The sequence below is a fragment of the Apodemus sylvaticus genome, chromosome 5 (assembly GCF_947179515.1).
Source record: "Apodemus sylvaticus chromosome 5, mApoSyl1.1, whole genome shotgun sequence".
Taxonomy (NCBI): Eukaryota; Metazoa; Chordata; class Mammalia; order Rodentia; family Muridae; genus Apodemus; species Apodemus sylvaticus.
The window spans coordinates 142,727,570-142,748,554 of NC_067476.1; the positions used below are offsets into that span (position 1 = coordinate 142,727,570).

The 20,985-nt window shown below is 44.0% G+C and overlaps 2 protein-coding genes across 8 annotated transcripts in view; one reads left to right on the top strand and one right to left on the bottom strand.

The window, feature by feature from the left end:
- Positions 1–18,846, bottom strand: part of Mroh8 (maestro heat like repeat family member 8) — a 72,856-nt gene extending 54,010 nt beyond the window's left edge. For all 6 annotated transcript variants that reach the window (XM_052184124.1, XM_052184123.1, XM_052184122.1 and 3 more), the window contains exons 1-4: positions 18,408–18,846; positions 10,568–10,689; positions 8,122–8,267; positions 1,501–1,623 (exon numbers count right to left, since the gene is read on the bottom strand). In XM_052184124.1, coding sequence (XP_052040084.1) covers positions 1,501–1,623; positions 8,122–8,267; positions 10,568–10,689; positions 18,408–18,691 — 675 coding nt within the window. In that variant the 5' untranslated portion in view covers positions 18,692–18,846. The remainder of the gene's footprint in view (positions 1–1,500; positions 1,624–8,121; positions 8,268–10,567; positions 10,690–18,407) is intronic.
- Rpn2 (ribophorin II) overlaps positions 18,459–20,985 on the top strand; it is a 46,706-nt gene continuing 44,179 nt past the window's right edge. For both annotated transcript variants that reach the window (XM_052184128.1, XM_052184129.1), the window contains exon 1: positions 18,459–18,551. In XM_052184128.1, the coding sequence (XP_052040088.1) occupies positions 18,539–18,551 (13 nt within the window). In that variant the 5' untranslated portion in view covers positions 18,459–18,538. The remainder of the gene's footprint in view (positions 18,552–20,985) is intronic.

Here is a 20,985-nt window from a genome sequence, read left to right on the forward strand (position 1 = left end):
AAGTTGCTGAAGGATCCTGGAACTGTGTCTCCTGGCAAAGCTGTTAGCTGGTAAGCATTCATTTTTAGAAGGTTCCTGTCAGCCCAAGTTCCACAGATCTCTGGTTTGGGAAGAACTGCTCATATTCAGGGATATGTAAACTATGACAGACTTAGACGTTCAGAGGTTTGGAGACACTGTAGAGAGACCTTGTCAGGCAAGAGGCTAAAGCCCCAGGAAGTGATGTGTGTGAGAGACTGCATCACTCCTTTGCAGAATCTTTCTGGATCCTCTGACGTAGACCATCCATCCCTTTATTCCCCCATAGACTCCTTTGAACTTTTTTGTCAGAGTCCCACAACTGTTTGTAGCTTGCTAGGCTAAAGAGCAGAGATTACACCCTCTTTGGGGCCGCAGTGTCAGTGTCTGGAAATGGCAGCTATTTAATAAGACATGTTAGAAACAGGTGAACTCTGGCAGAAGGTAGCCGAAGCAAGCACAAACTAGAAAACATACAACAGTGAAAACAGTGCTACCATGTTTCTCAAATGTGGGCCATGTGTCAGAGACTATGCATGTAGCTTACATTTATTTTTAATTAAATGTTCACAATAACTCTGTGAAGTAAATACAGCTGTTCTTACTTTATTAGTGAGAAACTAAGACAGTCATAAATAATTTCCTAAAGTCAGACATCTATAAAGAGACAGAGCTGACACTCTGACCCAAGCATCTGACAACCTTTGCCCCCAAACTACACTTTAAATATTACAATTGCTGAAAAACTTAAATGCAATTCCTCTCTCCCTTTTTTAAAAAATTATTTCTAAGGTGATTACATCTGAGTCGTGTCTCAGAGTATTTTCTTCGTTGAGCAGATGTGCATTTGGTCTAATGCCACTTGTATTATGTCAATCTGGCCCCCAAAATTGCACCAGAATCTGCATGGGACTCTGCCCCCATTAGTTTTGGTTGGTAAATAAAGTTGCCGGCAGCTAATGGCTAGGCAGGGAGCCAGAAGTGGGACTTTAGGATTCCCGGGCAACAGACTGAGGAAGGAGCAGGAAGAAATATGGCTGCCAGGCCGGGAAGGGAAGAGAGACGGGCCTGAGAGGGGCAGAAGACAGAGAGATAGTTGTCATGTAGGTGCTGGGGAGTGCAGCCAAGGGGGCTGCAGGTCTGGGTCTGCAGCAGCAAAGCTGCAATAGAGATCTTAGTAAGTAATTACTGAGGAACATCAGCCACGTGGAGGTGAGGAAGCGGCCTAGCCATTGAGCTGTTTAAGGCATATTAAAGTATAAAGGCTGTGTGTGTGTGCGCGCGCGCGCGCGCGCGCGCGTGCATGCCATGTACACAATTCATTCAGAAACCCAGAACACTGGAACTCCTTCAGCCAGAATTGGTTTCAGTAGGATTAATTGGGTACTGCTATAAGCAGACACTGCTCTGAGATGACATGGCCGTGGGCCAAGTCAAGAGTTGAAGCAACACAGAGATCCCTGCTGAGCCCACAGTACTTACACTTAGAACATGCACTATTTCTGCTGTGTGCCGGTGAATAAATGATTCCGTGCTTTGGTCGTAAGGTATAGTTTGGCTCAAAGAAGACAAAGATCTTAGGAACGTCAACTTTTGAGGTTCACCCTGAATTTGTGGGAAAAATGATAGAAACTCAATTACACATCACAATCTTATTTGATAAATGTACAGAGCTTTTGCAAAGTTCCTTGAAATGCTTTTGAGCATATGCCATCTTACTCTATGCAGATCAGTCTTTATAAGGAGTGCACAAATTACAGAAGCGTGCCAAGGCCCATCCTTTCCGCCGCCATGCCTGGGGCCTTACATCAGGCCCTTGGCCACACGAGGCGCTCTCCACCTCAGGCTTCACTACAGCGGCCACCCACCCTCTACCTGCTGGGAGGCTAAGATTCCCAAACACTGCTCTCATTCTGCTACTTCTAGTTCTCCTGATGTCATTAAAGAGTCACCATTTCAAGTTCTTAAGGCTTCCTTTAAAAAAAATGCAAGTTCAGATTTGATTAAAATCTTTTCATATTAATACTTTGATTGGGGGGGGTTGGATTTGGTTTTTTTGAAACAGGGTTTCTCTGTGTAGCCCTGGCTGTCCTGGAACTCACTCTGTAGACCAGGCTGGCCTCCAACTCAGAAATCCTCCTGCCTCTGCCTCCCAAAGTGCTGGGATTACAGGCATGCGCCACCACCACCTGGCTAATACTTTGATTATTTTTGGTCAGAAAGCAAAATTTTATTTGTTTTTTGTTTTGTTTTGTTTTGCAAAATCTTATTATAGAAGCTTGAAATAAAGTGTAAAGAAGAAAATACAGACCGATTTCAACCTTAAGAACATTTCTTCCCAGCACACGGGAGGCAGAGACAGGTGGATCTCTGTGAGTTTGAGGCCAACCTGGTCTATAGAGTTCCTTGACAGCTGGGACTATTACACAGAGAAAACCTATCTTGAAAAACAATAACAAAACAAACAACACCAATAGTCCTTCAGTCTTTCCCCAGTTACAGATGACATAAGCTAGTACACATTCCCTAGAGAATAAGGGGCCATTTTATGGCCTCTACCTGCTCCCAAGGGCAGGAAATACAAGAGCATCCCACTGTCGTGGATTTCTTGCTCTTGGGAGTTTTGTTTTTGATTTTGTTTGTATCCTTTTTCTTTCTGTGGCAAGGCACATTTCTCTCAAATTTAAACGTGATGAGGTGATTCCTTATCTAGAGAGTTCAGCAGTGCCCAAGGATGTCACAGCCCTTTTCTTCCCAGTGTGCTACAGTTCACCTCTACAGTCCAGTCGGTTAACCTCCATGCCGCCCTTTCTCGCTTCTGTGGCTGTATACCTCTTGCCTTCTCTACATTTCTTGTTATAACTGCATGTATTTTAGGAGTTGAATCATAACTTTTTTTGTCTTTAAACAGTCAAGAGTCCTTCCTAAGTCCACCCGCAGTTATCACAGCATCTGAGATAAACTCATAATTATTTTCTTCTTTATCCATCCCTTTGTTAACAAAGGAGTGGGCTTTCTTTTGTTTTAATTCACTACAGCAATCTATAAATCCTTTATTAAAAAGAAAATTTTTATAAAACCTTGTAATAGCCGGGCAGTGATGGCGCATGCCTTTAATCCCAGCACTTGGGAGACAGAGGCAGGCGGATTTCTGAGTTCGAGGCCAGCCTGGTCTACAGAGTGAGTTCCAGGACAGCCAGGGCTTCACAGAGAAACCCTGTCTCGAAAAACAAACAAACAAACAAAAAACTTGTGATATTAAACACAAAGAATAATTCCAAATTTTAAAAATAAAAATGTTTCACCTCGACAGTGAAGATCAACAGATTGGCCTCTGGTGTACTGTTGCTGTCAAAGTAGCATTATATATAAAAATGTATAATTTAGTAAAATTTTATAAACCAAGAATACACATTTAGCCCACAAAGAAAGGTTTTAGAAGCCTCTCTCCTACCTTGTCCTAGTGCAGGCTCCGAAGGCTCTTTAGGATCATTTGACAACTTACAGCTGATTATATTTATAAGTTACAAGGTAATTTTATGAATTTTTAAAGCATCATATCACAAAAGGGACCTTCTGAAGGGAGTATATAGTTCTCTGAGTTCTAAGACATGCATATACATCTTACCACCTCCATAGCCAGGGCACAGAACAGTTCCATCAGCCCTTATGTTCAGTTCCCCTCAGGCTGCTCTCCCTCTATAGCCAGGCCCTCCCTCGGGAACCCCTCTTCTGTTTGCCATCACTAGTTCTTTTCTAAGTTGTCCTGGAAGTGAAAGCGTACTCATACAGTCCCAGTGACTGGCTTTGCCTGGTGGTGACGCATTGAGACGGAACTGTGCTGCTCTGGCTGTCACCGCTTTACCCTTTCATTGATGGGTATTGGTCAGCATTTCGTTCTACGGACGTGCTGTAGTTCGTTGATCAGTGGACACTTTCAATCTCACCATACTATGTGTCTCTGGCATTAGGTCTTATAAATAGCAGGTATATATTTACTCCTTGATTGATTAAATGAGATTTAAAGCCCCAAATAAGGTAAAATTGCTGGGAACACTGATGCAAGATATTTCCTATCCATTCACATTTGAGGCAGTGAGAGGCCAATGATTGGAGGGGAGAGAGGAGGAGGAGCTAAGAGAAGGAGGGGCGGAGAGAGGAGGGGGAGCTAAGAGAAGGAGGGGCGGAGAGAGGAGGAGGAGCTAAGAGGAGGGGCAAAGAGAAAGGGAGTCTGGGAGCAGCACGAGGGAGCCAGGGAGCGAAGGAGCGGAGGCGATGCAGATCCAGATGCTGTTAGATGAGTTTCTGGTGTGCAGAGAGGTTAGAAATATTGGGATAAAACTTTATCATTGTAATTTGCCATTATGTAATTGGGAGTTTCATATACATAAATATATTTGGTTAACTATTCAAGTTTAAGAGTCATGCTTTGCCAGATACTTGGAAGGAGTGGGTGCTGGGCAGGAGGGAGAGACCCGCCGGGACTTGGAGCAGAGGCCTGGCAGGGTGGTACTCTTTCATAGTTATTACTCACTATAGAACACTAACAAAAGAAACTGCTGTAGGAAATGCTTCTCATGAAAGTCTAGGCCAAGCAAATTATTCCACATAAGGATGGCAGATATTAAGTTATAGGGTAAGAAATTAAGCTGTTTGCCAGCAAACATGAGGACCTGAGTTTAATTCCCGGGACTCACTTGAAAACTATCAGACTAGTCTAATCAGAGAGCTACAGATCCCAATGAGAGACCCGACTCAGCCAAACATGGTGGACCACTCCTGAGGAACAAGCTCTGGCCTCCACATGCTTGTGTGCTCAACATGCATCTCCTCACATACACATGTGTGTGTGTGTGTGTGTGCACACGCGTACATACACGAACACACACACACACATGAACACACACACACACACGAACACACACACACACAGGGGAGAGAGAGAGGTAAAAACAAAGATACATTTTTCTTGTCAATATGGCTGGTAACTATTAAAAGCTAAAATAAAAAAATATGCTGATTTTGTTATAAACAACAGTTATAAACAACTAGTATCTAATTTTCTTCTGTGGAGCTGGGCGTGGTGGCTCACACCTGTAATCCCAGCACTTGGGAGGCAGAGGCAGGTGGATTTCTGAGTTCGAGGCCAGTCTGGTCTACAGAGTGAGTTCCAGGACAGCCAGGACTACACAGAGAAACCCTGTCTCAAACAAAAACAAAAACAAACAAACAAAAAGAGTAAATTTTCTTCTGTGACCATACAAATCCACTTTATATAAGTGGTTCTCAACCTTCCTAATGTTATAGCCCTTTAATACAGATCCTCATGTTGCAGTGACTCCCAAACAAAATTATTTTGTTGTTACTTTTTTTTTTGTTTTTGTTTTTGTTTTTGTTTTTTTTTGAGACAGGGTTTCTCTGTGTAGCCCTGGCTCTCCTGGAACTCATTCTTTAGACCAGGCTGGCCTCAAACTCAGAAATCCACCTGCCTCTGCCTCCCAAGTGCTGGGATTAAAGGCATGCGCCACCACCGCCTGACTTGTTGTTACTTCTTAACAGCAATTTTGCCACTGTTATGAATCATAATATAAATATCTGATATGCAGAATATTTGATACTTGAACCCAAATGGGTGGCGACCCATAAGTCGAGAACCACTGCTTTATAGGCTGAGTGGACAATTTAACACAATCTATTGAAAGCTTGAAAATAGCACTTAGAGAAACTATTGGGAAAGTGCTTGCCGTGTGTGTGTGTGTGTGTGTGTGTGTGTGTGTGTGTGTGTGTTGGTTTGAGTGAGAATGACCGTCACAGGCGCCTATGTCTGAATACTTGGGTTTGGGGACTATGGGAAGGATTAGGAAGTGGCAGTTGGAGGAGGTGTGCCACTAGAGATGGGGAAGTTTCACAATCCCACACCATTCCCAGGGCGCACTCTCCGTGCCTTCTGCTTTCAGACCAAGTTGTGAGCTCTCTCCACAGTTCCTGCCCCTGTCTTTGCTCCACTGATGTACTGTAGTCCTCTGAAACTGTAAGCCCAGTTAAATGCTTTCTTTTGTAAGTTGCTTTGGTTAGGGTTTTTATCACAAAAACAGAAAAGTAACTAGGATACTGTGAACTCAAGCAGGAGAACATGAGCTCAGATTCCCAGCGGCCATGTAAACACTGGGCACAGCGGGCAGTCTGCAGGCTCTCTGGACTTGCTAGCCAGTCAGTCTGGTGAAAGCAGTGAGCTACAAGTCACTGCGGGAGACTGCCTCAGAAATAAGGTGGAAAGAGACTAAGGAAAGCACTCAGCAATCACCTCTGGCCCTCATATGCATGTGTACACATGTGAACACGACACACACAGGCACATATACCATGCTATACACACACAGGCACATATACCATACTATACACACACAGGCACATATACCATACTATACACACACAGGCACATACCATATTATACACATACAGGCACATATACCATACTATACACACACAGGCACATATACCATACTATACACACACAGGCACATATACCATACTATACACACACAAGCACATATACCATACTATACAAACACGGGCATATATATATATATACCATATTATACACACACAGGCACATATACCATACTATACACACACAGGCACATACCATACTATACACATACAGGCACATATACTATACTATACTATACACACACAGGAACATATACCATGCTATACACACACAGGCACATATACCATACTATACACACACAAGCACATATACCATACTATACAAACACAGGCACATATACCATATTATACACACACAGGTATATATACCATATTATATACACACAGGCACATATACCATACTATACACACACAGGCACATACCATACGATACACATACAGGCACACACACACAGGCACATATACCATACTATACACACACAGGCACATATACCATACCATACACACACAGAAGTGACACATACTGCTTGAGTCCTTTATTGGTGTATCTAAGAATTATTTATGGAGTATAGAGAAACAGATACTCAAGAATATTTATCAGTGAACTAAAAGAAAAAAGAAACCAGAAAGAATCTAATGGTGGGGTATTGTTAAACAAACGGGCACTGTTTTCATTTTAGTTTTGTGATTATTTATGTATGAGTGGCTTGCCTGCATATGCACCATGTGTGTGCCTGGTGCCCTCAGAGGTCAGAAGAGGATGTCAGATCCTGGGATTGGACTTACGGAGAGTTGGGAGAGGCCATTTGGGTGCCAAGAACTGAACCTGGGTCCTTGGAAAGAGCGGTCAGTGCTCTTAACCGCTGAGCCATCTCTGCAGGCTCCAGTGTTTGTTTTCTCGTATTCTACTTAGTTAATTACGTTTGCTTTAAAGCTGAAGATAGAAATTCTTTGGAGGCAGAGGCAGATAGATCTTTGAGTCTGGTTTGAGTTCAACCAGCCTGGTCTATACAAGTTCTAAGACAGCCAGGACTACATAGAGAGACCCTCCATAGTCCTACCCCAATTTTCAAGGTCCAGCACTGTGTGTGCATTGCTGTATTTACCTCGTATCACTGTCTCCCCCCCCCCCTCCGGCACCATGACCGTGTCCCCTCTGACTACTTCCATGCCCCCAGCTCTAGCTTTCCCTTTCTTTTATCCCTCGGATCTGAGCTCAGAGGTAGCTTCCTCAGAAGAGCCTTCCCTTTCTTCAGGTCAAGGTTTCTTACATTCTCGCAGGATGGATGACTGGGTCATCTCAACAATGAGACACCAGATAACCAGCAAACAGGACAGTAAAAAGCTACAGTTCCTCACCTAGAACATGCATGACTTCTCCTGTAACTAGAGTCATGTATAGGGATAGAAAATGCTAATAGTGGTTATGAGAAGGAAGGGATTAGAGAAGATTAACCATTAATTTCTATTATGGCTCTAATATTTATTTCATGTATTATAAATAAAAATAAAATGATTTATAAATATGCAGATTACAAGGATAAAAGAATACATTTTATAACCCATAAAGTATTTGCAATAGTTATGAATTATTGAAAATATTTTTTATCATAGGGAATAAACTGGGTTGTTCGCTAAGACTGCCGTACATACCTTTAGCTCACCATGTAAAACTTCCTGGATGGACTGGATCAGCCTCTCCACGCTGGCCTCATTGAGGGGCTCCTGGAGAGTTACTAATCTGAGGTTTTCTGGAAGGGTCTCCTGAGGGAGTATAGGGATGTCAGAGATGTCCGTATCTAACATCAAAAGAAAGACACTGGTGATGCCTCTGTGTGCTGTGAAGTGACGCTGCTGCTGCTGCTGCTGCTGCTGCTGCGCCGGCGTAGTCTAGCACACCAGACCGGCATGGGGCAGGTGGTCTCCTGCAGCCCTGACAGACCCTGCCTCCCCCAACTCTCATGGTTTGCTCAACTGCAAAATCAGTGTCTCGGAGTTTCCTAGCTACAGGGACCTATAAGCCAGAGCAGTAACAAGGTGGTAAAGACAATAACCTTTAAAACCTCAAGTCCAAATGCCTCAGGTGACCACTGACCAGTGTTCCTAGAACCTTCTCCAACAGTCTGAGTGTGAATAAGCGAATGGTTGAAGTTTTGCAGGAGGCCTGTATGTCCTTAGGTCACAATGACCCCCACAGACCTTGTCAGGAAGAAATTTTCTAAAAATCCTTCCATCTTAATTCAGAGTACCACAGGTCAAAACTAACATTAAATTTTCATAATCAACTTTCAACTTAAAAATATGGGGGATCTGCTGCTTTTGGTATGTGGCCAACGACCTGGAATCCTAGACATTTTCAATGACGATACCAAAAAGCCTACACAGACATCAAAAAGGCTACGTCCCCTGGGATGCACTGAGGAGGCTCATCCTGGGCTATCTCAGCATGTCGGAGAACACATTCAATGATACAACAAATGGTCTTATACAGTAAGAAAATCAGCACTTCACAAGGAACTCAAACTCCTGTGGGCTGGGCTTAATCATAAAAACTTTTTAAGGGCTGGAGAGATGGCTCAGAAGGGTAAGAGCATTGTCTGCTCTTCCAGAGTTCCTGAGTTCAATTCCCAGCAAACACTTGGTGGCTCATAACCATCTATAATGAGATCTGGTGCCCTCTTCTGACACACAGGTGTACATGCAGGCAGAATGCTGTACACATAATAAATAAATAAATTAAATTAAGAAAAAACTTTTTCAGACTCAATTCAAAGAGATGCTAAACAGTAAGCCAGAGCACACCCAACATTGCTCTCCTGATGAACTGAAGAGATCAATAGGGCCCTGAGGATTGCAAGCTGGATGTTGTATTCTCTTTGGTTCCCTGGAGGCCTCAGCTGAGGACGTTCTCCACTTGTCATCCACTAAGTACAATGTAATTAGGTCAGCACTTACTTCCCTCTGGTCAGGACACAGGTTGTTCACTCTGCCTCATCCCCCTCCTCCCACACATCACCTCTCTCTGCCTTGCTGCTTCCTCCCCACTCGTCAGGCCTCAGCTCCAGTAATGACCTGTGAGATCTCAAGTGTTCTGGCCTCATACCCAACACCTGGATCACGCGGAACTCTAGCTGTGTATCCCTAAGTGCATGGTGCCTGTGCTCTTCACTGCTGCATCTCCAAGGAGTCTGGTCATGTTGGGACCCGGCAGAACATGACTCCGCTGAACAGATGGATGACTGACTGAGACCCCTGGCATGGCTGGCCTTCCTAGCTCGCACCATGCCCATCTCTAGCTCATTCTCCCCTCCTCTTCTCCCAGGGGTTGTCTTTAGTCGCTTCCTAAAACTGCTGACAAGGACCACTGACAGCAGGGTTCCCTTATGGCTTCCTTGTTGTTTCAGCCTCATGTTTAATTTGTCCACAGTGTTCACCACACCTCACAATTGCCTTAGTTACTGAGTTTCGTAAGGTCTCTTTGCTGTGCTATACCAGCTACAGATATCGGGGAGCATGGATGTGGAGTACTGACTATACAATTCCCAACAACCTCTTGTACTCAGCTCCTGTTTGCTGAATGCAGGGTAATTACTCTGCAGGCTGACTCAGGTCCCACCTTCAACATAACAACTCCAGGCTGTCAGCCCCACCGCTCTTTCCTTTTTTGGAATCTCATAAGTTTTAACACCATGAACCAAATTAATCATCAAAATCAGGCTAAGAGCTTTTCAATCAATAGCTCTTGGGAGGACTCTTTTTTTTTTTGTTGTTGGAGATTTATTTATTTTTATTTTATGTGTAAGCATGCTTTGTCTGTGCACCATGTGTGTGCAATATCTGAAGAGGGGACTGGATCCCCTGGAACTGGATAACAGATGGAGTGAGCTATCATGTGAGTCTGGGACAGGAATCTGGTACTCCACAGAGTAGTAAGTGCTGTTGGCTGCACTTTAAAAGAGAAGTTAGGGTGTAGCTTGGTGGTAGAGCCTTTACCTAGCACGTACGAAGTCCTGGGTTCAACTCTTAGTATGGGAAAATGGGGCAAAAATCCTTCTCTCCATTCACCGTTTTAAAAATGCCCATCCTTTCCCCCTTTCACCTGTAAATTCAACACTAGGTCCGCCTTTTTGAATGTCCTCAAGGTTGCTCAGCTGTAGATCGACACTTCCTGAGTCACTGTCAGAAGCACAAGGGATCACTACTTCTTCTGTACCACTGACCCTAGGAACAAGAGAGGGAATTCAAAACATTAGTTAGATACAAGTGCCTCTGTCATAGCAATCTGTTGAAAGCCCCACTTGTCCCCTTCTCAGAGAAGCTTTTATTGATCATTGATCTAGACTGAGTAGCCTCTCCCTACCCTGGTCCAGCTACTTGGATTTTCATAGTATTTGTTTAGGTATTGTGCTATTAGACATCTTGTCCCGGATGCATCGCCAGTACCCAGGATAATGTCAGTCTCCTGTGGGAGTGGCAGGTAGGTGGATGAATGAGAACACACTGCAGTACAAACAGTCCCACCTTTGTTTGGGTTGTTCTGGTCCTGTAGCTTATAATTCCTTCCAGTATAGCATCTGGTTATTCAGTTATTCATGCTGGGGCAAGTCGGGGCTTCATATGTGCTAAGCACAGACTGTACCCCAGCCTAATTATACCTCAGCCTAACTAATTGACTAGCTTATTAATTTACATATTTTTTGCAGTGCAAGGTATTGAGCCAGAGTATAGTCTATTCTAGGCTGGCATTCTACCCATGAGCTATATCCCACATGTCCAATTCAGTTATTTACAATGTTCACTGTTTAATCATTTCTTCTGTTAAGCTGTAGGCTCCCTGCAGGCAAGGATCACAGGCTGCTTTGGATGTATTTCAGCAATGACCTGTGCATGGGAATCCCAGCACTCTGGAGGATGAGACAGGAGGATTGCCATGAGTTCAGGCTGGCTTGGGCTAAGAAGTGAGACCCCTCATCTCAAACAAAATAAAGCAAAAAGATGAAACAGGGAGTTGGCTGAACAGCAGTATAATGTAATCCAAGTTTTATTAAAATAATGTTTGTGTAAGAGTGATGATTATGTGATATATGTACATATACCATACATATATATATACACAAATACTGAAAAATGGAGAAAAACATGGATTAAAGGCAAATATCTATAAAGTATAGTTTTTGAAAAAAGTTCCATTTTAAGCTGTCCACATTGCTTAAAATTTTAATAACTATTAAGTGTTAACAATGACATGGACCGGGGCTGGAGAGATGGCTCAGCGGTTAAAAGCACCGACTGTTCTTCCAAAGGTCCTGAGTTCAAATCCCAGCAACCACATGGTGGCTCACAACCATCTGTAACAAGATCTGACTCCCTTTTCTGGAGTGTCTGAAGACAGCTACACTGTACTTACATATAATAAATAAATCTTTAAAAAAAAAAAAAAACAATGACATGGACCAAAAAAATCCTATAAATTGCCATTGGCAGTATACATTGGTACAATTACTTTGGCAACAATTTATCATTATGTAGTAAAGTTTAATGTGTATATACTCTATGGCTCACTATTCTACATCTAGGAAAACATCTGGTAAAACTTATACATGGGTGCCAGGGGGTAGGGAGGAATATATAAGAATTTCACAGAAGTGGTCATCGTGGTAAACAAACACACAAACAATGGTTAAAAAACAAACCCTTGAGACAGCTGATGACTTAGCATTAGTAGAACAGATAATCTCATATGGTTACACAGTGAAGTACTATACAGCAAGGAAAATGAGTGGGGCCAAGCAAGGTGGCTGATGTCTGTAATCTCAACAGCTGGGAACTTAAGGAGTATTAGGCCAGTCTGGGCTATATAAAAGATATCTAGGGCCAGATGGCTCAGTGGTTAAGAGCTATAGCTGCTCTTCCAGAGGTCCTGAATTCAATTCCCAACAACCAAATGGTGGCTTAAAACTATTTATAAGTGGATCTGATGCCCTCTCCTGTCCCACGGATGTAGCTGCAGCAGGGCACTCATTCATTAAATAATGTTTTTAATTAAAAGAAAAACAACTCTTATCAAAAGACTCCGTTTCTTTAAAAAATATTTTTTGAAAAGTCATTTGAAAAAGTATTCAGTAACTTCCACTTAAATTATAAGAATTATATATATCAAACAAATATGCTTTTTAAAATACTTCTTTATTTATTTTGTACACGTACATGTATGTGCAGGTGCCCATGTGCTGTGGCGTGTATGTGCGGGTGCCCGTGTGCTGTGGCGTGTATGTGCGGGTGCCCGTGTGCTGTGGCGTGTATGTGTGGGTGCCTGTGTGCTGTGGTGTGTATGTGTTGGGTCTGGGGACAGACTGGGGAGTTAGTTCTCTTTCCACCATGTGGGTCGCAGGGACTGAACTGAGGTGATCAGAACTGGTCTACCCCCTGAGCATCTTACTGCACAGAAAACATTTCTCAACATTATAAACACATAGTAAGACCCCCTCCAAAGAAGTCAGGGAACACTTTAGACTGAACGGCTGGCATTTCCTCAGAGGGAAGGGAAAGGATGGAACAGCTGCCAACAGAGAGAAGACTCCAGTATTTTTTTCTTTAAAGGTCCGGCTGGTGCAGCAGAGCTGTTAGGAGTTCCCTGCTGAGGTGGCAGAGCCACTGAAGGAAGGACAGCAGGGTCTGTTCTTGGCTCAGTCCATCTTGGCAGGAAGACTCAAGGGCGAGGCAGCTGGTCCCAGGCGTCCACACTGAGATGCAGAGAGCTGTGAATGTTTGTGCCACCTAAGTTCACGGTGAGCCTTCCCTCTTCAGGCAAAGCTTTCTGGAAACACCTTTGTAGACACACCCAGAGGAGGGTTTCCATGGTGATTCTTTATCCAGACAAGTTGACAATGAAGACCACATCAAACACAGCGGTATTACGGCATTAGTTTTTCCACATATGTTTCATAAACTGAATCTCATAACTCAATTTTGAGAAATTCTTCAATAAACTTGAAACTTATTCTGTATACACAGATTTCCTTACTAAAAAAGTTTTATTTATGTAATTGTTTTAAAGATTAAATTTGTTATATGTATAGGTGTTTTACTCACATATACGAGGCACTATAAGCCTTCATGGTACCTGCAGAAAGTGGAAGAGGGCATTGGATAATCTGGAACTAGAGTTACAGACAGTTGTGAACAGTCATGTGGTGCTGGGAATGGAACCAGAGTCCTCTGAAGAGCATCCAGAGTTCTTAACTGCTGAATCATCTTTCTAACCTCAAAGTTTTTTTTTTTAATGTGTATGAAAATATTTCTGCTTGCATGTATGTCTGTGTATCACATGCATGCCTAATGCCTGCAGGAGACCAGAAGGGAACATCTGATCTCTTGGAACTGGAGTTAACAGCTGTGAGCCACCTTTCAGGTGCTGGGAATCAAACCCAGGTCCTCTGCAAGAGTAGTCAGCGCCCTAGCTGTGGAGGCATCTCTCTCGTCCCTAATAATAGTTTTTAGAAACAGACACTCTGTGAGTTACCACTCACAGAGTGGTATGATTGAATTATACAGATGACTTTTTAAGAAAATGTCATTCTTCTAAAGAAACTTTCCAAACTGGAAATATGTATATTTGGAAAATGTATGTTAGATTTCTACTAGCAGTGTGGAGGTACTCTGGTTGCTTCACATCCTTGCCAATGATTGACACGGTTGGACTTTGTTGCCTGTGAGTGGATGCTTAGCAGTGTCTGTCCATCTTTTAATCTGCAATAATGTTGATCATGTTTCCTGTGTTTATTCCAGATTCCTATATTTTATTTGATGAGGTATCTATTAAAATTTTCTTGCACATGTTTTTTACTAGGCTTTTTGTAGTTGGTTTCTGGTTTATGTTGTTGTTGTTGTTTTCTGAGACAGGGTCTCACTATGTAGCCCTGGCTGTCCTGGAATTCACCATGCAGACCAGGCTGCTTTCAAAATCAGAGATCTGCCTCCCAAGCGCTGGGATTGAAGGCATCAACCACCATACTTAGCTGTTGGTATATGTTTCAGCAACAGAGTCTCCAAATGTAGCTTGGTTTGTGTGTGCACTTCATGTGAGCATGTATCTTGCTGCAGTATATTTGACCACAGTGTGAATCCTGAGATTCTGTTATTTACTGGAAAAACCTGTTTTCAGTTGTGGTGTGGCTCAGGCTTAGTATAAACCTTTAATCCAAGATCTTTCTGCTTGAATATTGTAAACATGATTAAATAAATTCAAGAAGTAGAGCAAGCAACCAGTTGACAGGACATGGACATAGGATTATTAAGAAAAAAAACATAGATGGCTGGAGAGATGGCTTAGAGGTTAAGGGCACTGGCTGCTCTTCCACAGGTCCTGAGTTCAATCCCTAGCCACCACATGATGGTTCACAACCATCTGTAATGAGATCTGGTGTCCTCTTGTGGCACACAGGTATACATGCAGGCAGAACACTGTATACATAACAAAATTAAAATTAAAAAGAAAAGAAAAAAGAAAAAACCAGAACGAATAGAGGGATGCACAGGAAGTAGAGGGGAAGGACATTCAGCTTATAGGAGGTTTTTGTTTGTTTGTTTGTTTTGTTTTGTTTTTTTAGAGAGGAGCATTCCTGCTGGAAGTCTCCTAAGGAGTAACGTGCTTTCTCTGGCCTCTGAGTCAGCAGGCTTTCACCCTAGCATCTGGATTCCGAGTCTTCATTGGTAAAAGTGAACAACTGAGATTTTGTTTAAAACAAACAAAACAGTGTGTTTCCTCTTCCTTCGGTGCTAGGGCTCTAAGCCAGGGTCCAAGGCATAAAAGGTAAGTGCTCTACTCCTGAGGCCAGCCCTAGTGTGATTCTTAAGTGAACACTGATGGCTCTTTTCATTTACACCAATAGGAAAGACATGACTGCGACACTGAAGACATGTTCATAAGGCAAACCCTGCAGACATAGCACTTTGCTAATGGCATTCATGACTGGTGGCAGACTCATAATATGGCTCAGGGTGACCCTGAACATCATGTCCAACTGCCGCTGTTTCACAAGTGCTGGGTGTCACAGGTGCGCACCACCATACAAGCTTTGACACATTCTAAAAGTTAAACTTCTATTAACCTTTTTTCCTTCATTAGGTTTAGATAATCAATGAAACAATAAATCAAGCTTGCTTGCCATATTTGCCAAGTTTATATTGTAAATATTCCAAAATCATGGCCAGAAATCAAGTTACAAATGTTACCCTTGGAAACAAAAGTATAGTGAATCTCTTGTATACTGTGTGGAACCATTAATAAAAAGCTGATGGCCTATTCAAAAAAGATGGGAAATAAAGTGGGAGTTCTGCTGGGCAGTGGTGGCACACACCTTTAATCCCAGCACTTGGGAGGCAGAGGCAGGCAGATTTCTGAGTTCGAGGCCAACCTGGTCTACAGAGTGAGTCCCAGGACAGCCAGGGCTACACAGAGAAACCCTGTCTTGAAAAACCAAAAGGAGGAGGAGGAGGAGGAGGAGGAGGAGGAGGAGGAGGAGGAGGAGGAGGAGGAGGAGGAGGAGAAGAAGAAGAAGAAGAAGAAGAAGAAGAAGAAGAAGAAGAAGAAGAAGAAGAAGAAGAAGAAGAAGAAGAAGAAGAAGAAGAAGAAGAAGAAGAAAGTGGGAGTTCTGGTTGAGAGCTGGGATCTCTGGGAGTTAGTCAGACAATAGGTAAGGAGCTGGTTGGGGAAGAAGGCCAAGCTTATGGCCTAGGCATTTATTCATAAATAGTTGTCTCAGAGTCATTATCTGGTAACAGGGGCAAGGATAGAAAATACTGTGGTCACATATCACATTCTAGCAGAGAGGTATAGCGGTGAGTTTTTGTAACAGGGCTTGGCTCCCTGCGATTGTACGCACACACTCGCTCAGGAGCTGTCTTTGGATCCACGAATGAAAGGTGGACACACATTAGCTTATGCTTTTTAAATGCCTTGGCTACTTCAAAGGCTGGGCACTCCTAAATCGTCCTTCGACCCCACCCCAGGCCCAATCGGCCTCCCACCTGAATTCTCACATGACTTGTTGGTTCTCTCTCTCCTTCAACTATCCTCTTCCCACCACATCCTGATCCTCTGTCTCCTCCTCCTGTGTCCTAGCCTGCTCAACTCTAAGGGTCCTGCCCTGTCTCCCTTTGCCCAGCCATTGGCCACTGGCATCTTTATTGGTCAATCAAAAACCAATTGGGGACAAGGAACTTTAAGTATTTGGACACGCAGATTCCTGATTGAATCAAAGAATTAGAACCAGTCTCCAATGGTGAGCTATTACATACATATAGCCAGTCTCTGAGACAATGGTAAAATGTAATAAGATTAGAAAATGAAGACTTTAATTTTCAGCATATTTTCTTTCACTTTATGGCTGTATAATTTAATGTCCTAAATAGCTATATTTAATCAATTTGCAAAATACCAAAAAACTTAACAGCCAGTTCTCTCTCTCTCTCTCTCTAGCACACCACTGGCTTGTCTTATTACTGAATTGGTAGAGTTCTTTAAAGTGTATTCTACTTCAGCACTACCGAATATCACTTTCTGGGACAATGAAAATATGTTTCAAATTATCTAGTACAAGATCCACTGGCTACCCTGACTGAGCCTGAGCCAGTGAACATTTGAAACATAGAATAGCTGAGGAACTGAAGCTTAAATTTTACTTAATTCGATCAAGTTCAAAGAGAAATAACTGCATAGGGCTAATGACTACTGTATGGAGGAGTGATCCGACTCTCCCCTACATAGCTGAATAATATTTGGAGTGATACTTCTCCAAAGAGAAGAAGCATTACTATATTGCGAAACTCTACATACTCACAATAGTTAATCATCAGACATCAAGGCTGTCAGAGGAATGCATGGGCTGAAATATTTCCTTCCTTTTAAAGTACTGAAAGTAACACTTCACAGAATAATAGCGAAGAGCCAGGGGTGGTGAGTGGCTTCCGATAAGTAGTTTTTCAGATTGTGTCAGTATCCACAAGACCCGCAGAAGCTCATGCCATGCAAAACACAGAGAAGGGGTAGTGGGCACAAAAGACCCACCCCTAGCCAAAACTATTCGAAACTGATAGCTGTTGGGAGAGGGAAAATCAGTTTTCTTCAGTGGAGTGACTGGGTATATCAACCACTCTCTAGGGCAGGGCTCCATGCTTGGTTTGTTTCTTATTTTAGAAAAAAACAGAGCATGAGTTGTGTGGGTAGGGAGTTGGGGGAAGATCTGGAAGGTGTTGGGGGAAGGAAATGAATATGATCAAAATATGTTGTATGAAATTCTCAAAAAATAAAACATTTTAAAACGATCCTCTCTGTTACCTATACAGCTCATAGGTTTGAAAACTGGATAAACTGGGAGGTGGTGGCGCATGCCTTTAATCCTAGCACTTGGGAGGCAGAAGCAGGCAGATTTCTGAGTTCGAGGCCAGCCTGGTCTACAGAAGTGAGTTCCAGGACAGCCAGGGCTACACAGAGAAACCCTGTGTCGGAAAAAAAAGAAAGAAAGAAAACTGGATAAAACCTCACTCATCGACCAGTTATTAACAATCTAACTAATCCTTTAGCCATAATTTCCCAAAGTGGATAAAATTTTGTCACTACAACGATCCCCTTTTCACGGCTTTAAAATTGGCCGGGCTGCAGGAGAGATCCGTGAGTGACAGCGCGTCCGGCCAGTCACTGACATTGGCCAATCAGAGGTAGCCCCGTCTTAGGCCCGCCCAAGGCCCGGTCCAATCACGTCCGGGTGGCGGCGTGAGCAGGGCGGTTGAGAGGCGGTCGGTTCCAAGTGGGTCCCGGCGCGGGGGAGAGGGCGGGTTGGCAAGCAGGCGCCCTGAATGATGTTCGCACGCCGCGACTGAACCCCCACACACCGCGGCTGCTGGGAACGGCCCTGCCAAGCGGGACCACCGCGACTGACCTTTGCCGGGAGCCCATTCTGGAAAGTGGCGTGTGCCGCGGGTCCCTGGCGTCCCCTCCGGCGCGCTCTTGGAGCCACTTCCCGGAGCGGAAGTCTGCCTGCTCGGGCTCCGGTGGGACCTGCTCGGAGGAATGGCGCCGCCGGGTGAGGCGTTGCGCATGGCTCAATAGTGGGGCCCCGCGGCCGACACGCTTTGGGGAGCGGGGCGTCGCCCGCGGAAGGCTAGTGCGGACCACACGGGCGCCGGCTAGGCGCGGTTCCCCTCCCCTACGGGGCAGGGGCATGGGCACAGGCGCTTTCGGGGTCGAGCGTGTGGCGGAGGCTGCGAGCTGGTGAAGTGCCGGGGACCCGAAGGGTTGGTGGTGGGGCGTGCAACGTGTGGCTACGGGTCCCCGCAAGGTCCAGCGCGAGCCGGGGCAGCGCGGAGCCCGTGCCTGGCCTCCTCCATTCATTCGAGTAGTATTGGCGGCCTCCGGCCTGTCAGGGAGCCACCCTCCCCGCATTGGGAAAGCTTTTGAGCTTGTCACTAGACTTTCTTCGAGCTCTGGGTTCTTTTTCCCTGACAGGGACAGGAGACTCACAGGTCTGTCTGGGAGCCTAAAGCCTAGGCTATGAAGTGATATTACGGGTGCAGTGATATTGTAACCGGCCACGTATTGATCCTGAGGTCCAGGGACTTAACACCTTAGTTTCTCATTTGGTATCTGCTTCATAAGAGTTGTGTTAAATGATATTTCTGTGCTCGCTTTGAACCGTGCCGGGAAAAATTCAATGCTTGGTAGATTTCGAGTGGATAAATCGGATTCTTAGAGTATTCTTTAAAAAAACAAAAAACAAAAAACCTCTTTGGATGTATATCTTATTCCCGCTAGCCAATGAGTAGTTGAAATCCCTCCACCATGGGATCAGAGTGAGAAAGGCTTGCTATTTCACTATTTGTTGGTAAAGTGGCTAAAATGAGAACTTGTATTTAAACGGCCTGAAGTTTGAGTCTCAGTTATGTGTCTTGGGCCAGGGTAAGTACCTACTTAAGAACCTTAATTTTTTTCCCCTTTATTTAGATAGGGTCTAGGGAGCTGGGACATGGTTCAGTGTAACTTGTGGATCTGAGTTCAAATCTTAGTATGGCATGTGTACGTAGCCTCAGCATTGGAGGGCAGAGGCCAGCAGGTCCCAAGAGGTAACCATCTAGTCTAGTCAAAACGGTTCTAGTTCAGTGAAAGGCCCTGCCTCAAGGCCAGGAGGCATAGAAGGGCAGAGGAAGTCACCCCATGTTTACTCTGATGCTTGTGCACGGGTACACACTCATGTGCATGTACACACAGAATAGGTAGGGTCTTGTGTAGCTGGGGCTCCAGCTCAGACTCACCATCTTGCCTCTGTTTCCCCAGTTGTGGAGTGACGGGTATGAAGTGGTTTACAATCCATTTCTTGGTTTGTAAAATGCAAAAAAACACCCACCTCACTTGGATATTAGAAGCCTTAAAGACCAGTGTGGTGTGTGCAGAGAATTGAATATAATCTGGGCCTACCCATCAATAGTGTGTTCAAGTATTAGCCAGAAAAGTTGCTACTGTGAGGTAGAGAGATTCAGATTCTGGCACAGGGACTGTCAGGCGAATTTATAATTTAGTTGGAGGAGCCGATATAACAGTCACTTACTACATCAAATCCCAAAGTGCCAGGTCAGTGGGGATTTTGCCAAATACCTCAATGTCTCTTCTCTACATCCTCTTATCCATTAACAATTCTGATAGGTTTTAACTTCAAATTGGGACAAGGCTGACTACATACATCCACCTCCAACTCTGTTACCTTATTGGATATTGTTCGCCACTACTTGGATCTTGGCAATGTCCTCCTATGTAGCTCCTCCCCCTGCCCCTCCTTCCTGTCTTCACCCCTGCTTAGGCTAGAGTAACACAGTATCATCCTCAGCAAAGCACTCCTGTTAAAATACTTGTCAGATTGCTTCCCTGCTCAGAACTTTGCTGAGGTCCCTTCTGCTCAGTTGTCTGTAGGCCCTTTTGGTTGGCCTCTGCTACCTGTTACCTTGTAAGCTCCTGCTTCTGTCTCTTTGTCTAGTCTTCTTGTTACAGTTTATCCTCACATAGTTTCATGGTGTTGTCTGCTCTCAGGATCCTTGTCTCTCATTTGGGCCTTGACAGTTCACTGCATACAGAACACATTCCTCCCCGATACCGTTCAGTGCTTTTATTTTTTTTCTCCAGTGCCTCTGCTTTCCAATGTGATAAATCATGGTTCTTAACTTTTTTTTTCCTCACTAGAATGTAATCTGATTGAGAATAGAGGTTTCTTGGCTGTATGCTTACTTTTAACACTAAAATAGTGCTTGGGGTTCGATTCCCAGTTCTGAGGGAAAACAAGTCCCTGGCACACTGGAGCATCCAATGTGTTGATGGATACTCCTCACTATAGACATCTTTGCTGTAGTTTAGGGTTAGAGGCTTAGAGGTACTACTATGCACCAAACCCAGGGGACAGATTCTACGCTAAGCTGTCACCCCTACACACACTGGCCTTTAGTTTCTTTTTGAAGAGTTTTCACATTTAAGTT